This window comes from Phoenix dactylifera, chromosome 15 (genome assembly GCF_009389715.1).
Source record: "Phoenix dactylifera cultivar Barhee BC4 chromosome 15, palm_55x_up_171113_PBpolish2nd_filt_p, whole genome shotgun sequence".
Lineage (NCBI taxonomy): Eukaryota > Viridiplantae > Streptophyta > Magnoliopsida > Arecales > Arecaceae > Phoenix > Phoenix dactylifera.
This window is the reverse complement of record NC_052406.1, coordinates 8965463-8985818: the sequence shown is the minus strand read 5'-3', so window position 1 is coordinate 8985818 and position 20356 is coordinate 8965463. Positions and strand designations below refer to the sequence as shown.

Here is a 20356-nt window from a genome sequence, read left to right as displayed (position 1 = left end):
GATGTGGCCATAATCTCTGAACCAAAATATTTGCCACGTACATTGATTGTGAAAATTTCCACCAACCAATATTATTATAGCTTTCCACTTCAACACTATATGATTGAAGTGATTCTCCTTGCACTATTTTGTTGGTATCTTTGTGGTGCAGACACCAGTGCCAGGTCAGCCATCACTCGAATCTACGGTCGCCACAAGGTCCAGCCAGTTCACAGGGTCCAGCTAGTTCAAATCTAATGATGTTATGAAATTATTTTCTTTATAGAGATTTTTTTATTATTTTGTGATCCTATATATATATATATATAAGTCCATATACTTATTTAGGGTTGATGAATGAATGCATGAATGAAAATCAATCTCTTTTCTCCGAAACTCTAATGTGAAGCTATGGTCACAAAGCAAGATGAGCAGCTTGATTCTCCCTCCTCTCCTCTTCTTCCTCCTCCTCCCTCTCTTTCCTACATTGTCCTGCATCACTCCGTAAAATGGTACGATAAAGCAGAGGCCGCTAGTTGTACTTTGAAGATGGTCATCACATTTTATGAATACAGATAGACCAGTATTGGTTTGTAAAGTTAAAATCTCCATTATATTCTTAAACCTCTGTTTTCATGACCTTTACTTTTTATCAAATATACTCCCTGGGCATTTGGAATATATCGATGATTATATAGTACCCAAGATCGACTACAAAATCCATCTCATGTGGTGATTATATTTATCTTCACACTCCAAGGATCATGGTTTGATGAGATATGTTGATCGCATCCCATTGGATAGCCTTTCAAGGTATGCACTCCAACTCCTTGGATTACAATTCTTGATTGTGCAAATAGTGGCTAATTTTAGATTGGTTCATCTCATCCTCTCATTGAGGCATGCTAGACTTGGACATGCCATGCGAATATCATTCGAGTGCATGCTTTGGTTTCGATTAAGCACGCATTTCATTGAATAATGATTCCTTTCTATTTTGTAAAGAATGCACCAATTATTGCCATGCAATCGATGTTTCATAATGCCGATGCCATGTATGCTAGTGAAGGCTATGGACTCAGAAAATGTATCTTTTTCTGATCTTTAATATCAATTGTCTTAATTTCATTATCACGAAAAAATCAATCAATCTCCTTCTCATCAAATAATCATATCTTCAATATCAATACGCTTCGTCTGTCCGTTGAACTTTATTTTTTATTTTTTATAATGCTAGATCAAGTTCTAGTCCTATCTATCAACATAATTCTCACCTTAACATGGCCGTTCAAATTAGCACAACTAAAATCAGGAAACTCTTTTAATAGTCCCAATGCATTAGTGCTGGTTTTCATGTCGGTTCTTCTCCTTAGTTCTCAATAGGTCACATCTAGTAATCACGACGTTTATCCGCTTGTCCAGAATCGCTTAAATAAATCTAATTCGAACCCACGGAATCCAATTGAGCCAACCAAAAGCAGCGCCAACTACCACCAAGGTGGTAGCTCAGTTAGAACGAGGCGTTTGCTTCCAACCAAGTGGTTTCAGATTCGAAATGCACGGACGTCGATTAAATTTGGGGACTGGATGCCCCACTTCTGGACATGAGGTTTGGAAGCGCTACTGGTCGGCTGAGGAGGGTATGAGTAAAACCGGCCGGGGTGCCCAACACACGGTCATTTCTACCTGTATCGAACATTCTCCTGGCGGGGTGGGGGGCCAGTGAGGGCTGCTACGCGGGGATGGGCTTGTCTCTTCCTCCCCTCTTCCTTTTTTTCTTTCAGCAAAAAAAAAAAAAGCAGCGCCAACTAACCTCCATCCACTTTTCTTTTTTTATAAATTTTTATTTATTGTTATTTTTTTTAACGGGTTAACCATACAATGGAGTGTCTGAGGCAACTCTTCCTCTTCTGACCATAAGGTACTTTTCGAATGATTAGTCATATAAGTAGCCACTCAGTCGGCAGCCTTATGTGTCTTTTTTTTTTTTTTTTTGCTAAGAAAAAGGGGTAGGAGGGAGGAAGGGACAAGCCCACCCCCGCGTAGCAGCCCCCACTGGGCCCCCGCCCCGCCAGGAGAATGTTCGATGCGGGCAGAAATGGCCGTGTGTTGGGCACCCCGACTGGTTTTACTCATACCCTCCCCACCCGTGAGCCCGGCTCAACTACTCCTCTGAGCTCTGGCTCGAGTCCCACGTGTGAGTACATCACACCCGGCACCACCCCGGCTACTAGCGGTTCAAGAGCGGTCCTACACCACAAGTCCAAGCAGTGGCCAAAGTAGTGAGCTCCGGTCCACAATTTAATCGTCGCCACAGCAATTCGAACTTGGGACCTTAGGGTTAGAATTGCTGCCCAGTACCACTAGGCTACCACCTTGTAGGCGCCTTATTTGTCTCTCTAAATACATATTTAACTAGAAAGGCTTCACCATCTTTCGTCATCATCCACTTTCTTCTATTGCCTGAGACCATTGAACCCGGGACAAAGTCCCAAACATGTGGCCACCCTTCTCTTCCAGCCCATTCACTCCCATCCTTCCTTTTCTTGTTATCTGTTTTCCCACCCAAGGACTAATAAACAATTCAAACCTCTATCTTATACTTCCCCGTATTTTTCCTTCCCCTATATAAAAAAAGCCCCCTCTCCGCTTCGCACACCCCCGGCTCGCCACCCTCTCTTCCCCTTCCGCATTCACGCCATCCATGTAAAGAAACAGTAATCAATCGCTCAAGAAACGAAAACGGAAGTTCCATCTCTTCTCCTCTCGAGCGTCGATATATTATCTTATTTCATCAAAAATAAATCCATCTCTCGTTTGTTTATAAATTGAATCGATCAGCCGCTGCGGTTTTTAGGGTTTTGCTTCTAGGGCTTTCGGAGAGGCGAGGCCCGCCATGGACGACCTCGAGAAGGCCATCCTCTTAATCTACCAGCCGGGCGCCGCCGACCCGGGCCTTCGTGCCCAAGCCATGGCCTTCTGCGAACAGGCCAAGACCGACCCCTCCGCCCTCCTCCGCCTCTGCCTCGACCGCCTCCACCGCTCACCCCTCGTCCCCGTCCAGTTCTGGTGCCTCCAAGCCCTCCACGACGCCATCCTCCTCCGCTATCCTTCCCTGCCCCCGCCGACCTCCCCCTCCTCCGCTCCTCCCTCCTCTCCCTCGCCTCCGACCACCCCCTTCCCCCTTCCTCCCCTCCTTTCCTCCGCAACAAGCTCGCCCAGGCCATCGCCGCCCTCATCCGCATCGAGTACCCCGCCCTCTGGCCCTCCCTCTTCCTCCAGCTTCTTCCTCGCCTCCCCTCCGCTGGCTCCCTCGCCGTCGACATGTTCGCCCGCCTCCTCGTGGTCCTCGACGACGACCTCCTCAGCCAGGACTACCCCCGCTCGCCCGACGAGGCCGCCGCCGCCTCCCGCGTCAAGGACTCCATGCGCCTCCAGTGCGTTCCCCAGATCGCTCGCCACTGGTTCGACGCCGTTTCCCTCTACCGCTCCTCCGACCCCGCCCTCGCCGCTGCCGCCCTCGACACCATGAGGCGGTACGTCCCCTGGATCGACATCACCCTCGTCGTCAATGACGCTTTCTTCCCCCTTCTCTTCGATCTCATTCTCGCTCCTGGCTCCCCGGAGCAGCTGAGGTCTGCAGCCGCTGGTTGCGTCCTTGCCATCGTCTCAAAGAGAATGGACCCCCGCCCGAAGCTTGCCTTTCTCCGCAGTCTCCGAGTGAGCCAGGTGTTTGCTAACCCTGATCTCGTTCTAAAGCTTGCGACTTTGATAACTCGCTATGCGTCCGAGGCTCTGGAATGCCACAAAAAGTTGGGTTCGGAGGAAATCGAGAGGTCTTCCTCATTGGAGCTCCTTGAGGAGGCCTTGCCGTCGGTGTTCTACGTGATGCGAAACTGCGATGAAGTGGATTCCGGCAATGTGGTGGACTTCCTGTCGGACTATGTGTCTACCATGAAGTCACCATCACAGAAAGAGGTAGTCTACCTGGGACAGATATTAGAAGTGATTCGAGTGCAGATACGCTATGATCCGGCCTACAGAAGCAATCTTGACATCCCTGATAAGATTGGGAGGGACGAGGAGGACCAGATGGGCGAGCGCCGGAAGGAGCTGTTCACACTCTTCCGTAGTGTGTGCAGAGTAGCGCCCGATGTTACACAATTGTTTATCAGGAATCTGTTAGTTAATGTTCTCCCCTCTTCAGAAATGAATGTGGAGGAAGTAGAAGCTGCACTGACCTTGTTCTACCGGTATGGTGAGACGGTGAGTGACGAAGTAATGAGGACAGGTGGTGGGTTGCTGAGGGAGTTGATCCTGATGCTTCTATCAGCACGGTTCTCGTGCCATTCGCATCGCATGGTGGCACTCGTTTATTTGGAGACGGTTGCCAGGTACATGAAGTTTGTGCATGAGAATGTTCAGTACATACCTCATGTGCTGGCTGCTTTTCTGGATGAGAGGGGAATACACCATCAGAACCTCAATGTGAGCCAACGAGCTAGTTATCTATTCATGAGAGCCGTGAAGTTACTGAAAGCAAAGCTTGTCCCATATTTAGATAAAATTCTGCAGGCATGATTCTTCCTTTTTATAGTAATACACTATGCCCATGAAGTGCTGCTGCTTTTCAATTATTTCATACTATGTGTTTCATGAGTTTGCAGAGCCTGGAAGATACGGTAGCTCGGTTTACAAGTGTAGATTGGACGTCCAAAGAGCTGAAGTGCTCTGGTTCTGAAGATGGTAGTCAGACATTTGAGGTATAACTTTGCTAAGTTTGAAGGAGGCGGTTGTTGTGCTTTTGTGGAGCCAGTTCTTGTTATGTCAAATGCTATCTTCAACCTATATAAATTCTGGACTTGCTTGACAGGCAATTGGACTATTGATTGGCATGGAAGATGTGTTACCTGAACAGCAATCTGAGTACTTGGCAGCATTGCTCAATCCTCTTTGTCAACAGGTGAAGTTGGACTTTCAGTGTGTCTCTTTCCCTCCCTCTAGTTGCTCTGGTACTTATGATTCCTTCTCCTGTTATGTATTGGATAATCTATTCGATTATAACATGTGCTAGAAAAATCCAGGTTCAAGCATTGCTTTTGGATGCCAAAGTACAGATGCTAGAAGAATCTTCGGCAAAAGTTATGATGCTTCAGCAGATTATTGTGGCACTGAACGCTCTTAGCAAGGTCTAGTTTCCATCTTTAAGTGGTGATGCAACTTTGCTTTCATCCATTTGAAAATGTTCCTTTGTTGACTTGTAAGCCACATCTGATTTTGTGTATGAATTACTGATGTCTGCATTCGGATTCTTAGACTTCAAACTGGACTGTTTTCTTTTCACTTCCTATGTTTAATGCTTTAATCAGTTTATGCAACTTATCATTGTTAAGATGAATATTATATTCTTTTTTTTTTATGCCCAATGCTTACCATGTGCTGGTTTATGGATTAGGGATTTAATGAGCGGCTAGTTTCTGGTAGTCGTCCAGCAATCGGCATTATGTTTAAGCAGGTAAGTTGAGGCTGTCCATTAATTATTTCCAATAAATGCATAGATGTAATATAAGAATATGCCGATTTATTTATTAATTTTCATGGTATATAATGTTGCTTCTTTGCTCTTTATATACACACTTTACATTTATATTCACTAAAGTGATTATGCTGAGCTGGCTTGCTTTTTTACTATTGAAGCTAAATGAGGAATTTTGTGTCTTTCTTAATTGTCTTGCATATAACATGTCTAAATGTTTCTTTCCTCCCCTTATTTGATTTACAGATGCTGGAAGTGGTTTTGCAAATCCTTGTCACATTTCCAAATATCAAACCTTTACGGAAAAAGGTGGCCATCTGATTGTTATATGATTTTTCTACTTTTTCTTTTCTTTTTTCACTCTAAATTACTATCCTACCAGACTTATATAATATGTGCAAGTGCAGATTACCTCCTTTCTTCATCGCATGGTTGACGTTTTAGGAGTATCTATATTTCCATGCCTTCCTACGGCATTGAAACAGTTGCTTGTGGAGAATGAGGTGCTTCTTTATTTTATTCTTTTTCTCTCCCCAGTTTTGGAATCAGTAGATGATAGGTTGGGGATTCTGCATGTCTTTCCATCTCGGAATATTTTTTATTTGAAGCACATATACCTTTGGTTACATAATTATCTTTTTCTTTTGGCTTGTCATGTTGAAGCTCATGCTTATGTGGTTGGATATGTTTTGATGTGTTCATCTTCATTGTAATTCAGAAAAATTTCTCTCACTCAAAGTGATTTGTCATATTTTAATTAATTTCTAGCATATTTGAATATCATGAGAAAATCATATGGAAAATGGTTGATCCCGTTGTTGCACCCTTTAGTAAAATGATAGGCCTTATAAAAGTTAAAGGTGCAATAGACTATGAAACTACAAATCAGGCTTGATGAATCCCTCATATTTCCTCCAAGGTTCTTTTTGAACGTTAGATGGCATTTTGAAACAAAGTAGATGTCAAATGGTTGAATAATCATCATTATTCTAACTATTATGTATAAAGATGAATCTAGCAGAGCATGGGAGGGGTGGGTGACCACCACCCATTGCTTAGGGACATCCGGGCTATGGTCTGTGGTAGGTTGGTTTTGCAGGCGAAGCATGTGTTTAGACCGGCTAACCGGATTGCGGATTGGGTAGCCTCTTATGTGGCCAATTACTTTGGGGATACTCTTTCGGTGGGGAAAACTGGGTTATCCGGTGCAATCCGGAAGTTATTATTCTTCGATTTTTTTAGATGTATCCGTATCCGTACTGTATGATACATCTGCTTTAGCAAAAAGAAAAAAAAGATGAATTACCATACCTTGCCAACTACTATGGATATATGAAACATATTATGGGGTCACTAAAGTTGGGTGAATTGAATTGAAAAATTGATAACAAATGGCGATAACCAATTAAATTGCTTTAAGAAAATGATAACGAGTGGCGGGAATGAACTATGTTGAATTACTATATTACACCAAGTGTTGTGGAGGGCTTTCTTTTATGATCAACTAGCAAATAATAGAGAAGATCCATTAAGAAAGCTTGTGATAATACTAAAAGTACAATATGTCAAAGAATTTGTCGTAATTTGTATTTTGTAAAGGTGTTATGATGAGATCATAAAGGTGATTTCGATAGTTAACACTCGTTGCTTTGAGATAGTTGGGAATTGCACAATGCACTATGGATGATATTTCGGTGCTTGGGAAATTTATGAAAATTTATAGAGAAGGAATCCTCACAACCTTCCATTGATATGAGGAATTGAAATGTATTCGTAGTTGTTATGATTCGTAAGGGGTATTGATGGCATATTTGTATGCTTTCAAGTCATACAAGAAAAGAAAATAAAGAACTCATGGAGAAAAGAAATCAAAACGATTGTATATCCAACAAAATACAATTACTACCAAAAATTTCTCTGGATTGATTATAGCAGAAGACTGTCCTAAAAAGGTTGGCAATTGTTGTTTGCAGCTTTTCTCTCGATTAGATTCCTCCCATGCCTTTTAAGTATTTCCTTATTCAACATTCACTAAGTGTCACATTAATACCATGTTCTTCAAGGCTCTAAACTAAACAATATACTTACTAAGGAAAGCTCTTAAAGATAGATAATGAACTACTATTTGTCGCTGTTCTGTACAATAAATTTAGCCAACAAAAATGCCTAACAATAGCGGTTTTTCTTTATTTGGAAGATTTACAATCAGAAACAACTTTAAGAAGACAGTTTTGGTTTACCTTATGAGCCTCTCCAATTCTTCGGTCAAATTTTCTACTTTTTCTTCTAATGCAATTTGATTTTAGATGCTATGCTTTTGTGCAAGGTCCGCCGTACCGGCACCGGTTGGCATACCGGTGGCGGCCCGTACCGTCCGATACCGGTCTATATCGGTTTCGAATTCAATGCTGCTCCATACCGATTCCGGATTCAATGCTGATCCATGCTGATCCCATACTGGTCCTATATCGGTCCGTACCGGTCCTATACCGGTTCTCCAACGATAAGCTATTGGTACTGGATTCCATGCTGATCCGATACCGGTTCGAGGCCGGACCGGTATGTACTGACCCGTACTGGCTGGTACGCACCGGTACGGCAGACCATAATTTTGTGAAATTATTTTATTTTCAATTTTTGGTCATTATTTTGCTGTTTAGTGGCTTTATATTGATGCAAAGCTGAGATTAGGATACTTAATCTCATATTTTGAGGGTTTGGATGAGTCCATAAAGCGGGAAATAACTTGAAAGTTCCACCTTTATATTAAGTAACATGCTGTGCCCTTATTTAAGGGCCAACTAGTAGAAAATCAAAGAATAGAAGTGAAAATTGGTTGAGAGGCAGGCAGTCTACTTACAACCCTTAGCGACCATATGACCCATTCCCTTCAATTTCTCTTGATTCTTTCTTTCCTAGGTGAGCCACTTTATGGAAGCACATTTTGGGGTTGTCACTTATGAGGTTAGGTAAACGTAAACTAGCATGGTTCATTAAATTGAAAACCTAACGTCCATTAAGCCAATGAATATTATGTGCTTTCCAAAAAAATGATCTCCTGTGTTTCATCAAATTGAAAACATGACATTTATTATTCCAGTGATTTCTAGTATCCTAATTGCATTTAAATTGTTAATTTTAACAGTTGTTTGTGTACAATATATTTTTACTTGCAAGTCATGTAATAAATGAGCGACACAAAAAGCTTTAAAATACATAAAAAGCCATTACAAGGGCACTTGTAGTAATGCTTCTACTATACTTCTTGCAAAAACATTGTATTAAGACAGTAAAATATAATAAAAATAAAAATAATTTTGGAGACCACTGTACCAGGGTATACTAGTCATTTCAAAGTGTCCTATCAATACCCTTTTTCCCTGCTCCGAGCACGGTATGACACGTATCATGCCCATCCTTGGTTGATATGGGGCCAGTGTGTGGTATTTTGAGCCTTTCTCTAGTTGCATGAGCTCAAAACAGCTTAACCAATAAGATATGTCTCCTTGCTTATCCATCTTCCTTCCAGATTTGTATTTAGGCATTGCTTGCGTTGAAAGTTGCCCTGATTGAGAATTTAATGCTAACTTATAAAAGTTTGATCAGGTTAAGTAGTGGATGCAAATTGTTTTTGGATTCCAATGTGGATTGTCTGCTTCACTTATCGGGACCTCCATCTTCGAAAGGAGGGACAAGAATTTGGGAGCTGTGTTAGCTACTCTCTCTCTCTCTCTCGCTCTCTCTCTCACAATGTTCCTTATAAGTCGCTAGACTTATGCCGCATGTTTTGCTGGTATATAAGCTAATCTTTAAACTTTGATCATCTTTTAAGGGCTACTTCGAATTTAAGTCAGAAGCTACATGATAATATTTGCCAAGCATAGCCTGTTTAGGGAATAAAAGGTCTTTATCAGCCAACACATTATCTTTCTGCTCTACTACACATAATAAAGCTACCATCATCTGCCTAACTTATTCGGAAGATTTTCATCTCTGCATTGGTCAGCTATAATCTAATTATTCAACTAGTTTTTCTGGTGGGCAGCTCAAGATTCCTGAGCGTTTATTATGCATCATCTTCTTTTCCTGTTTGTACTGGCCTTTCCTCTTCCTCGCCTAAATATTTCAATATTTGAATGGAAAATAGACTTTTACAGGCTAGCGGACTATGTGATGCGCAACAAATTTTTTTCTCTAATTCATCATGTGCAATGATATTGCATATAATGGAACAGTGGAAGACATCCTATTTATTACTCAGCACATCTCTGCTGGATCTTTAATGACTTGGTCTCTGATATTGTACTTTGACATTAGTTGCTAAAAACATTTCAAGTACATCCATTGACTTTATGAGCCTGTATTCTTTGGAGAGTTGGGAAGTGGGCAATGGTTTGGTACTTTATTGTGTGGCTGTTATCTATACTAATGATACCTTTGTTATATCCTAGGCATGATGTTTTTGTTTGTGGAAGATGCATATTATTATGAGCTGTTCTATTTTGAGTTGATGTCACTTATTTTGACTCTGAACTCCCTATCTTGCAGCCAAAAGATATGGTGGATTTTCTTGTATTAATCAATCAATTGATATGCAAATTTAATACCTCCATGGGGTGCTTATTGGAGGTGATATTTCCAGCTATTGCAAGTAGATTATCTGCTATTCTTTCAAGTGATGCATTTCCGTCAGGATCTAGAGCCAATACTGAGGTATGGGTGTTTGGACATGCTATATGATGATCTGTTTACCAAAATAAGGGCAAAAAGTAAAAAATTAATCACCAACTAACATGTGCATGCACGCTCAAAAATAAATAAATAATCAGAGCATGTATATTGGGAATGCCGGAAAATGTGGCTTTAATGTATATCCTTTTTGACGACTTGCAAATTAAACATTCATGTTTTAATAGTTTTTGCAATACATATATATAAGGTCAAAATCTGAATAGCATGAAAAAATCTGTCACATGATATGTATACACCTCTAGAAATGGAGAATTTTCATGCATGTCCTCTGAAGAACCTAATTCGAATGCAGTACCTTTGTATTAGGATGAATATTCTCTTTTCTTTATTGGTTATCATTTATTACATATGCCATTTTCCCCTTAAAATTATGTTGCATATTAATGATCATGAATTGAAATGGGTGTTTGGACACGCTATACGATGACTTGTTTACCAAAATAAGGGCAAAAAGTAAAAAAAGAATCACCGACTAACATGTGCACGCATACTCAAAAAAAAAATCAGAGCATGTATATTTGGAATGTCGGAAAATGTGGCTTTAATGTATATCCTTTTTGACGAATTGCAAATTAAATAGTCATGTTTTAATAGTTTTTGCAATACATATCTATGAGGTCAAAATCTGAATAGCATGAAAAAATCTGTCACATGATATGTATGCACCTCTAGAAATTGAGAATTTTCATGCATGTCCTCTGAAGAACCTAATTCGAATGCAGTACCTTTGTATAGGGACGAATATTCTCTTTTCTTTATTGGTTATCATTTATTACATATGCCATTTTTTTCCTTAAAATTATGTTGAACTCATGAATATCAACATCTGGTTGCTTTAGAAGTATTACATACCATGGTTTGCCTTACCTATGTGTAGCCTCAAACCAAGTGTACCGTACTGTATCAATACCGAATGGAGACTCGGTAACTGAGTCTTGGTATGTCGAACCAACCTCCGTATTAGGTGTACTGACTTTGTATTAGCATGGTACTCGTACAAATCCAGTACCGAGATGGCGAACTTTGCTATGTACATTTGTATATTTATAAGCATGACACTAAAAATATTATTTCCTATACTATGCTTTAAAAGTAACCAGTCTAATAGGCAATTGTTGCAAATCCGATGGGGAAGATTTATTTATGTTTTATATGATTTATATGGAGTTTGATTGTTGTCTATCTACTCATGTGATTATTATGATAATAATAACTTAAGATAATATAACTGCATTAATGCAACATTATTTTGTTGCCATTAGAGAAGTATGTGGTTGGTATCGTTTAGGAAACAGAAATTATCAATACGTATTTATTTTCTCTACATATGGAATGCTGAAACCAAACTCAATTAAGGCAATAAGGAAATGCATAAGACTTGCGCGGCATGTATAAACTGAACTAACAAAATAAATAAAATAAGTGGACATTTAAATAATTAACTGATAAAATAATTAGAGTTATGATCAATCTTTCTGGTGCAAATATAGAGCAAGCATGCTTGTTTTTAATGCCTAAGCTTTAATTTCAGTGTCCTGCATCTATGCTCCATCATAAACAAAATCTTCATCTCATTTTTCTTCCCAACTAATATGAAAAGAGAATCCTTGGTCCCATTATACACAATGCCAATGTATTAACTGTTGCAATCCATATGAATGTGCTCGCACAGCAACCTTGGCTGCTGTTTAAAATTTCTTAGGCTCTTAAACAACAACACTGCAGGTGCTCCATTGTGCAACATGCTTGTTGCTTTAGTTTGTTAACCATATACCTTCAGGCTTATGCCTCAACCTGTCAAGTGTTTGAATCGTACGTGCCCTTATTTATTACATATCAATTACATTTGCCTAAACTTGCGCAAACCAGGCTTGGCCCTTTGACCCGGCCAGGCCTGATTTTTGTTGGGCTTGGGCTGGGATTTTTGGCCCATCGGATCAGGCCGAGTTTCCATTTTCAGGCCCAACAAAGTTCAGGCCGGGCTCGGGCTTAGTGTTTTTAACTTGGCCTACCCCAATCCGACCCGAAAAGTATTTTTTATATATATATATATATATATATATAAATAATATTATTATATTTTTTATTTAAAAAGTTGTAAAAAGAAAAATAATGGGGGGGTCCGAGGGAGAATCCTAATCCCTAACCCTAAAGTCCCCATTCCTTTCTCCAATCCTCCTCCCTTTTCTCCTCTCTCCCTCCATCCTTTCCGCTTCTCTCGCCCCCCCCACTCCTCATGGTTGCCCTTCACTTCTCTCTCTTTGCCCCCCATTTCACTGATCTCTCCCTCTCCTCTCTTCTCGGTTGGGCCTGTAGGGTTGGATTTGGGCCCCAAAATTTCTTGTCGGGCCATGCTCGGGCCTAAGTTTTGTTTTTGGTTGATATGGGACCTAGGCCTGGCTGAACCTGGTTTGACACGATAGATGCTCAGGTCTATAACTTCCTATCCACCTAGTCATCATTGTTGAAAGAGGATTAAACTATCTAGTTTGTGCTATCATAATTGCAACTACTTCTTAGGTTTTGGTCAAAAAAGAATACCGATATTCACGTAACCTCCTTTTGCCTAGCATCACCATATTGACTGTTGATAGCTTTACGTACTATGATTGTTCATAGGTCTGATATTTAGGCAGGTCATGATTATCCGTTAACTTGATGCTTGGGGACAACAACCTACTAACTTAGTTTACACCTCATTTTCCTATTTAGTAGTCTCATGTTCGATCCCATTGCTTAAGGGGATTTCAAGCATGGTCATGGTGTGAGTCAGGCATGGGTGGGCACATATGAATGGCTCTTGTTGAGCAGGGGTAGGGTGGCATTCGACATAGGCTGGTGAGAACGGTGCGAGTTTGGGCTTGTACGCCTAGTGTGAGTTAGCCTATATGACCTTTTATGTAGCGTTGGTTCATGGGCCTTTCCATCCACACAAAAAGGGCCACAAATAACAAACATTCTTCAGATGGATATCTTTGTTCTTTTGCTTATCTATATGTTGCAGTTTTAACAATAACATGCACTATATAACAGGAAATCCAGAACATTGAATGTTGTTGTTTGCTTTAGCTAACTTGATTACTTCTGTTTACTTTGTCATCCTTGCAATCTTGTTTGTGAGAGCTGATAAAGCATGTTTGGAATTTTGCCTTAAATGCTCATTCTAATAAAGATGGACATGACTCAAGTTTTTTCTTGTTCTGAACCTTATTCGTCATGTCATTGATAACACAATAATTTTAGTCGAAATCATAGCCAGAATATTTTAGTAAAAATCTCCTAGACTAGCTAAAATATGTTGAATTCAGAACATCTAACCTTAGATTGATTTATAATCAATTTTGGCTGGAACTAAACTAGGTTAATCTTAAAGTTCTGTAAAAACAAAATGTGGGTAGCGATTTGCTTGAATAAACACATCTTCTCACCATCCTATGCTTAGCAAATACACATGGAACACTTACATAATAAATGAGATGAGGACACACAGTAGGTTGGATTTTATGGCTAGTGCGTATCTTTTGTGGCATTGTTTCCTAGAATTTCACTTCCTGCTTTCATGAATTCTAAGTCATGTTGATACCTGAAGAGTGCAGAAGTGTTACTGTGTAGTTATATCTCGATAAACCTAAAATCTTGTTTATTTTTGTTCTTACTTTTCATTTTTTTTCTCCTGTCTTTTTTTTTTTGACAAAATGAAAACTGAAAATTGTGATACTGCTTCACAAATTTTATCTGAGCTGCATGTTGAAATCCTGGCGTTTACTAGGAGTTATTAACATTGTTTCCTTGTAAAAAACCTATTGACGAACTCAAAGTCAAGTGTTTTTCTTTTCTTTTGCAACTTTAAAATTCATAAAGGGCATTGGTTACTTACCATGATACATGCCTTCTTGACTCTCCTAGGAATTACGTGAACTGCAAGAACTGCAGCGAACATTATATACATTTCTGCATGTTATGGCGACCCACGATCTTTCTTCAGTTTTTCTTGCACCAAGTTGTAAGGTGTATTTGGATGCTATTATGCATGTGCTCTTGTTAACTTCTTGCAGTCATAAGGATATGCTTCTTAGGAAGGTGAGAACTACAGTAACATTTTCTGCTTTAACTTTTTCAATTCCTTTCTATTTCTGCATGTTCTAACCTCATTTCATTTCAAGCAAATTTTTCAGCTGTGCGTGCAAATTTTTGTAAAACTTATTAAGGATTGGTGCACCAACTTTAGTGGCGAAGATAAGGTACCTTGCATTCTATCTATCTTTTTAAGCATATCAACCTGATATATATATGAATATATATATATATATATATATATATATATATATATATATATATTCAATTGACTACTTGATTGCTTCATTAAGGATTTTCTACAATTTTTTCAGGTTTCTGGTTTCCGGAGCTTTATAATTGAGAAATTTGCAACTGAATGCTGCTTATATAGTGTTCTGGACAAGTCATTTGACTTCCATGATGCAAATACTGTAAATCCTTCATCTATTTACTCTTGAAACCCTCTGATTTTCATGCCTATAGACACTGCACACATGCTGGTTTTTTGAGTCTCTTATGAAGGCTAAGTTGTAGTGTTTTGAGCAAGTCTAAATATGCCAATGTTAGATAGGTCAGCGTTTAATCACGGGATGGTGGTGAAAAGGGCAAGTAGAAGCAGAGTTTCATTGATATTCTTGAGAAGAACTTTCTTGTTGCATTGTAACTGTTAAATTGGAGGAAGAAAATAACATTACAGCTGAAGATCAAATGTGAATAATGGGATGTTTCGTTTTAGTTCTTATTGTTAAATGTTCTAGGAGCAGTAGATATAATTTAGGATTCGACTATATCATAAAGTTGGACAGCTATAAATTTTGAGGCATGGTTTGTGGGTTGAATATGCCTTAGGCATGTGCATGTACTTGTTTTGAAGCTTTTTTAGTTTCTGCAACTTTTGTTTTCAAGCTTTTGTTAAGCTTGCTCGTAATGCTGCTAAAGAATCAGGTCATGCTTTGCTTACAGATATAGCGCTAAAGTTTGGGTCAGATTAGGTATTGGCAAATTTAGAAGCAGCAGTTTTGTTGGATTACCTAAAATGTTGACTTGTTTGGCAACTAATATATTTTGTTCTCAGTTTGTTTCAGTAACCCCATATATGGGCCACACCAGTTAATTTCATAGTATTTTATTAGATTTTTTAAAGGTTGCCTCTTTTTTCTTTACATTTCTACCTTATGATTGTGGGTATGGTCTTGAGTGCTGAAGAAGTTCCAGATGACTACTCCCCCTTACTATTGGATAAAGAAACAAAAGTTATTGCTTTCACTCAGTTTCAGCTCATGATTAGCTGTTGGAGATTTTTTCTGATTAGGATTTTAGTTCTTTTGGGATAATATACTTAACAAACAATGATCTTTTTTAAATGGATGGATGTTCCAGAATCCTCAAAAATCATTTAATTTTGCATTTGGGATTGGATTCTCTTGTTAATGTTTTCCTGGGGAGTTGCTTTAATATAAACTTATTTAAGTTTTAAAATGGCCATGCATTTTCTACAGTTCTATCCACTTTGCACACTAGTTGCAAGTCCCATGTGATCCTCCATGCTCTAGTTTTGTCGACATGGATGAATCTGAATTTTGAATAGTTGTAAGAAAAAGTAAAGAACATGTTATTCATGTGTTGTTATTTCCAACCTCTTGTTTCCCTCCAATAAAATCACTGTTTGGGTTCTGATGTTTGGATGGCTGCTTGTTAATTGTGTTTTCCTTAGTATCAGTTGCATTCAGACTGATTTAATGGTACACTTTCTCTTTTTAACAGCTTGTTCTTTTTGGAGAAATTGTACTGGCTCAGAAGGTCATGTATGAGAAGTTTGGGGATGATTTCATTATTCATTTTCTGTCGAAAGGTCTTCCAGCAGATCATTGTCCACGAGATTTGGCAGAACAATACTATCAAAAGCTGCAGGTATGAAAACTTGCGCTGATGTGCTATTCTTGGTCATCCCTGAAAATGATATTTCTACCATGCACGGTGAAGAAGTGCAAACTGTTTAAGAACAGAGGGAATGCATTGCATAATCTGAAAGAAGACCAAAAAATTTTAAGTTGAGACTTCTATTTACAATTCTCTATTGTTTAAATGTGACCCACTTGTCTAGATTTGGAGTAAAGGAAGTCTCTAAATCTGCTCTTTAAGTGGTTCTTCTAATTCTCCTTGAATCTTGCCGAGGAATTTGGAATTCCTGACTGTTTATTTTGTGACCTACCATATTGTAGCGTAACTAACTGCTGGATACTGATTTTGCTGGATTTATGGTACACTCACTGTTCCAGAACTCTTGCCTCTTTTTCAACAGGGAAATGACATCAAGACTCTGAAATCCTTTTATAAATCTCTAATTGAGAATTTGAGACAGCATCAGAATGGAAGTCTTGTTTTCAGATAGCATCATGGTATATCGTTGTATCCATAGGAGTTACTGTGATCTTAGAGTAGTTCTCTAAATTTCTTCAGGGAGTGACTTGTTTGTCAAGTGCAGGTAGCTCTTTTGGTTCTTTTTATCTCAATAGAGTTCTAATTAGCCCAAGGATGAATTTTTGGGTGTGCTTATATTACTAATCCTTGCAGGGCAATTTTTCTGTGTACATGATGCAGCAATATTCTTTGAGGTGAGAAGCTAACTTCAGCCTCACTATTTTACCTACACATGTGAAATTATATACATCACTTTTGACTTTTTTTTTATACTAGCAATCAGGCATGTGCAACGCACATTTAAAAGAAAAAAATGGAAATAAAATTTCAAGTTACATTTTATATGAACTGCAAAAGTATTATTCAAATAAAAAATTTTATTTTCAAAAAAATAATTATTAAGAAATAGGATTTGACTTGGAAGAAATATTTTCTTATTTTTACCAGAGTTTGTTTTCAGAAGAAATCCAAATCATTTTATCTTTTCTCAGATTCTTCTTTTTCTAAATTGATTTTGAAAAATAGTCCCAAATATGCTTTGATTTGGAAGATATATTTCGGTCTTTGTATTAGGTTGGATTTCAAAAGCAATTCAAAAATTTTCCATATTTTCTTTTCTAAACATCCAGAATTTATGAGAGAGAATAAGTTGTATATCATAGAAAGGTGGGAGGGCATTTTTGGTATAAAATGACGGACAGAATCAAGAAGTAATATTCCTTGATTACAAAATAGCCATTTTCATAAATAGTGTGTATGACAAGTTGCTCTTGATTTTTGAACTTAACATGCAATTGGATCAGTGTTCATATTTGGTTTTAAACTCTCGATATTGTGTTTGCCTGGCATTTGAAGTTGCTAGAATTTCAACGGGTATTGGTCTTGCTTGTGGTTGAGGTTTGATATCTGCATAAGAATGGACATTCGAAGGGGTTGGATATGCTATTATGGTTTCATGTTTGTCTCTGTTCAAACATAAACATTAGATTTTCAGAAATGACTTGAATATGGGATGTGGGAATGCTGAACTTTAAGCTCTTCAGGTTTCTGCATGTGCATCTGAGAGGAGTGCTATTAGTTGTAAAAGCCTTTTCCTTCTTTCTAAATCACCTCTTTCTGCAATTCTAGGAGAATCTTCAAGGGTTGCCTACTCAATGCTTGAGCTTCATGTGCATAACCAATAAGGCCAGTCTTTGTACCCACCAATTGGCTTCTGAGGTTTCATATAGGCCGTACTCTTGCCCAAACTTGCCTAGCTTGGAATTCAACCAGTTATATACAAGGTTGCCTTTGGGTGCTAAGAGCCATTGGGATAACATTCTAAAATTTGATAGTATTTACCTTGATTGTTACAGTCATCCTCATCTTTATATGGTAGCGCTTGCTGTTTAAAGTTATTAAACGTGATATAGCATGAAGTTTGTTGAGTCATAAAATCATTTAATGCACTGCAATGTTCACTAAAGCTTCTTGGAATGAATTTAGAATTCATGCTCTATTGAATTGAAAAATGATGTCTTATTTGGTTACAGAACATTTTAAACGAGTGTTAAGAGTTCATGATTTTATTTTTCATTCTATTTTATCCATTTCTGTGATTAAGATACATGTTGTTTTCCCCCAGAACCTTATGCTTACCTAATCTGTTTGTATTTCTTGCATCGGTCATATGACTTTCGTGTGATACTGCCTTAGACATTCTTGTTGTTATATGCATGCAGATGTATATTTGCGGGGTTGCGTTCTTTCAATAGGCAATATAACTTTCTGTCAGGTTGGTGCTCCGTGAGTGTAAATTTGGGATGCAAGGAGCAATGCTGTATATTTCTTCCATCCTCCATGAGGAACCAATTGATTTTGTATACTTTATCTCTTTTATTTTGCAATTTTCAAGCCAATTCTGTTTCATAAGTTCAGAGTTTCAGAGAGCCAGAAATATTAGTTACTAGAATATGGAGTCTGCGAAGACAACAGAAGAAGAGGAAAGATTTTGCCCTCGTCTGGCTGGCAGTCTGTGCCTCTATGGGTTGATCCTTGCATCTCAGGATCATTATCCAAGAATTCCTACAAATTCCCAAACATAATGGGTGGTGATTTTTTTAGTTGCATGATGTGGATTCATTGTATAAGTGAATGGTGGAGATTTTTTTGATTAATACATCTTTTCTTTGTTGATGCTACATTGGATGGGCACCCCATGAATGTATTTCAAGTCATGCCTCAATTTTCTATCCCGTAAACGTCTGAAATTTTTGAATGATGCAATAACCATGTCGTCGTGATGTTGTATGCAGGAATAGGATTTTGCTGCGTTGCACTTCCACAAACTATACATTCTATCTTCGCGTGTGAATGAATGGGTTCACTCTCTTGGTAAACTAAGTGGGAAGGTGTGGCCGGTGGGCGCATGGAGGTCGATGCCATTTATTTGCTCTTGCCAGGACGGATATCTTGAGCTTTCACGCAAAAGTAGGTAAGAGATTTCTGAAGATTCGTTGCCTGACGAAGTCAGCCCCTGTGGACTTACAGCCTTATGTGTGGAGGAATGATTGTATGGCTGGTGGGAGTCAGAAAGGAATCCTTCTTCTTATACATAAAAATATCATACAGCCAATAGGAGGCATGGAAAGGAATCTCCAGTGAAGCATCAGAACTTTTTGTTCTCTGACTTCATACAAATTTTTATCCCACAGCGGCCGGGAGAATTTTTCCTTTTTACTTTTGGTCTCTTGAAAGCTGGTTCTGGAATTAGTGGATACCAGGTGGGTGCGATCTGAATGATCGAGGACCACAGATGATCTGTGTGCTGCATGGCCCATCAGATATGATTTATGTGGATGTGGCAGCAAGAAGTACTCCTCGATTTGACAAAATAACCAACAACTGGAGCAATTGAGCCGTGATGAGCAAAAGGTTAGTTGAGGAGGAACGGCTTGTGTTCAAATTCTCTTGTTCTGGCCGACAGAAAATTAAGAGTTCTCCGGTCCAGTTGATCAGGTTTTGGGGATTATGCGGATGCGTACGGTAGTATTGCCAACCGAAAGGGAAAATGATTGACAAGATGACTCCACTAGTGGTGTGGACAATTGACTTCCATGTTGCTTGCATCAGCAACAGATTAATGGTCGGAATAAGTTTGAAGGGTCTAAATTGCTAGCCCAAATATTGGACCCAAACTTAGATTTTATCGTTACACCTGAAATTCTCCAACCACCCTACGAATTGATTATTCCTCATAAAGAGTATAAGAAGCATATTTTGTCTCCGCATTAAATCAAGAACAAAAAGAGGGATTAAGAATCACTAAATTTTTTAGAGCCATTGAAACCGGCCCAGCCAGAAACTATAGCTATATGCATTATATGGATAGAAAGCAATTAACTAAAGAGTTTAAGATGCAATATTCTGTGATATATATGCGCGCGTGTGTATGTATATATTTATATGGATGTGGAATAATGCTGTCTTCGGTGCATGCAAATAAAATTTTTTAGACACAGAAAAGATCTTTTGTATGGGTGTGTATATATATACATACATACATATATATATATATATATATATATATATATATATATATATATATATATATATATATATATATATATGAAT

The 20356-nt window shown here is 38.7% G+C and overlaps 1 protein-coding gene across 1 annotated transcript; it reads left to right on the top strand.

The window, feature by feature from the left end:
• The first annotated feature begins 2618 nt into the window (after positions 1 to 2618).
• On the top strand, positions 2619 to 18975 carry LOC103716299 (exportin-T-like). Its single transcript, XM_039134355.1, is given in 16 exon segments — positions 2619 to 3098; positions 3101 to 4554; positions 4647 to 4742; positions 4853 to 4942; positions 5064 to 5168; positions 5435 to 5494; positions 5762 to 5824; positions 5923 to 6018; positions 10064 to 10228; positions 14174 to 14347; positions 14443 to 14508; positions 14656 to 14754; positions 16088 to 16234; positions 16626 to 16808; positions 16898 to 16938; positions 18466 to 18975. Coding segments are annotated over 14 exon segments (2928 nt in total). The 5' UTR covers positions 2619 to 2875; the 3' UTR covers positions 16716 to 16808; positions 16898 to 16938; positions 18466 to 18975.
• The last annotated feature ends 1381 nt before the right edge of the window (positions 18976 to 20356 follow it).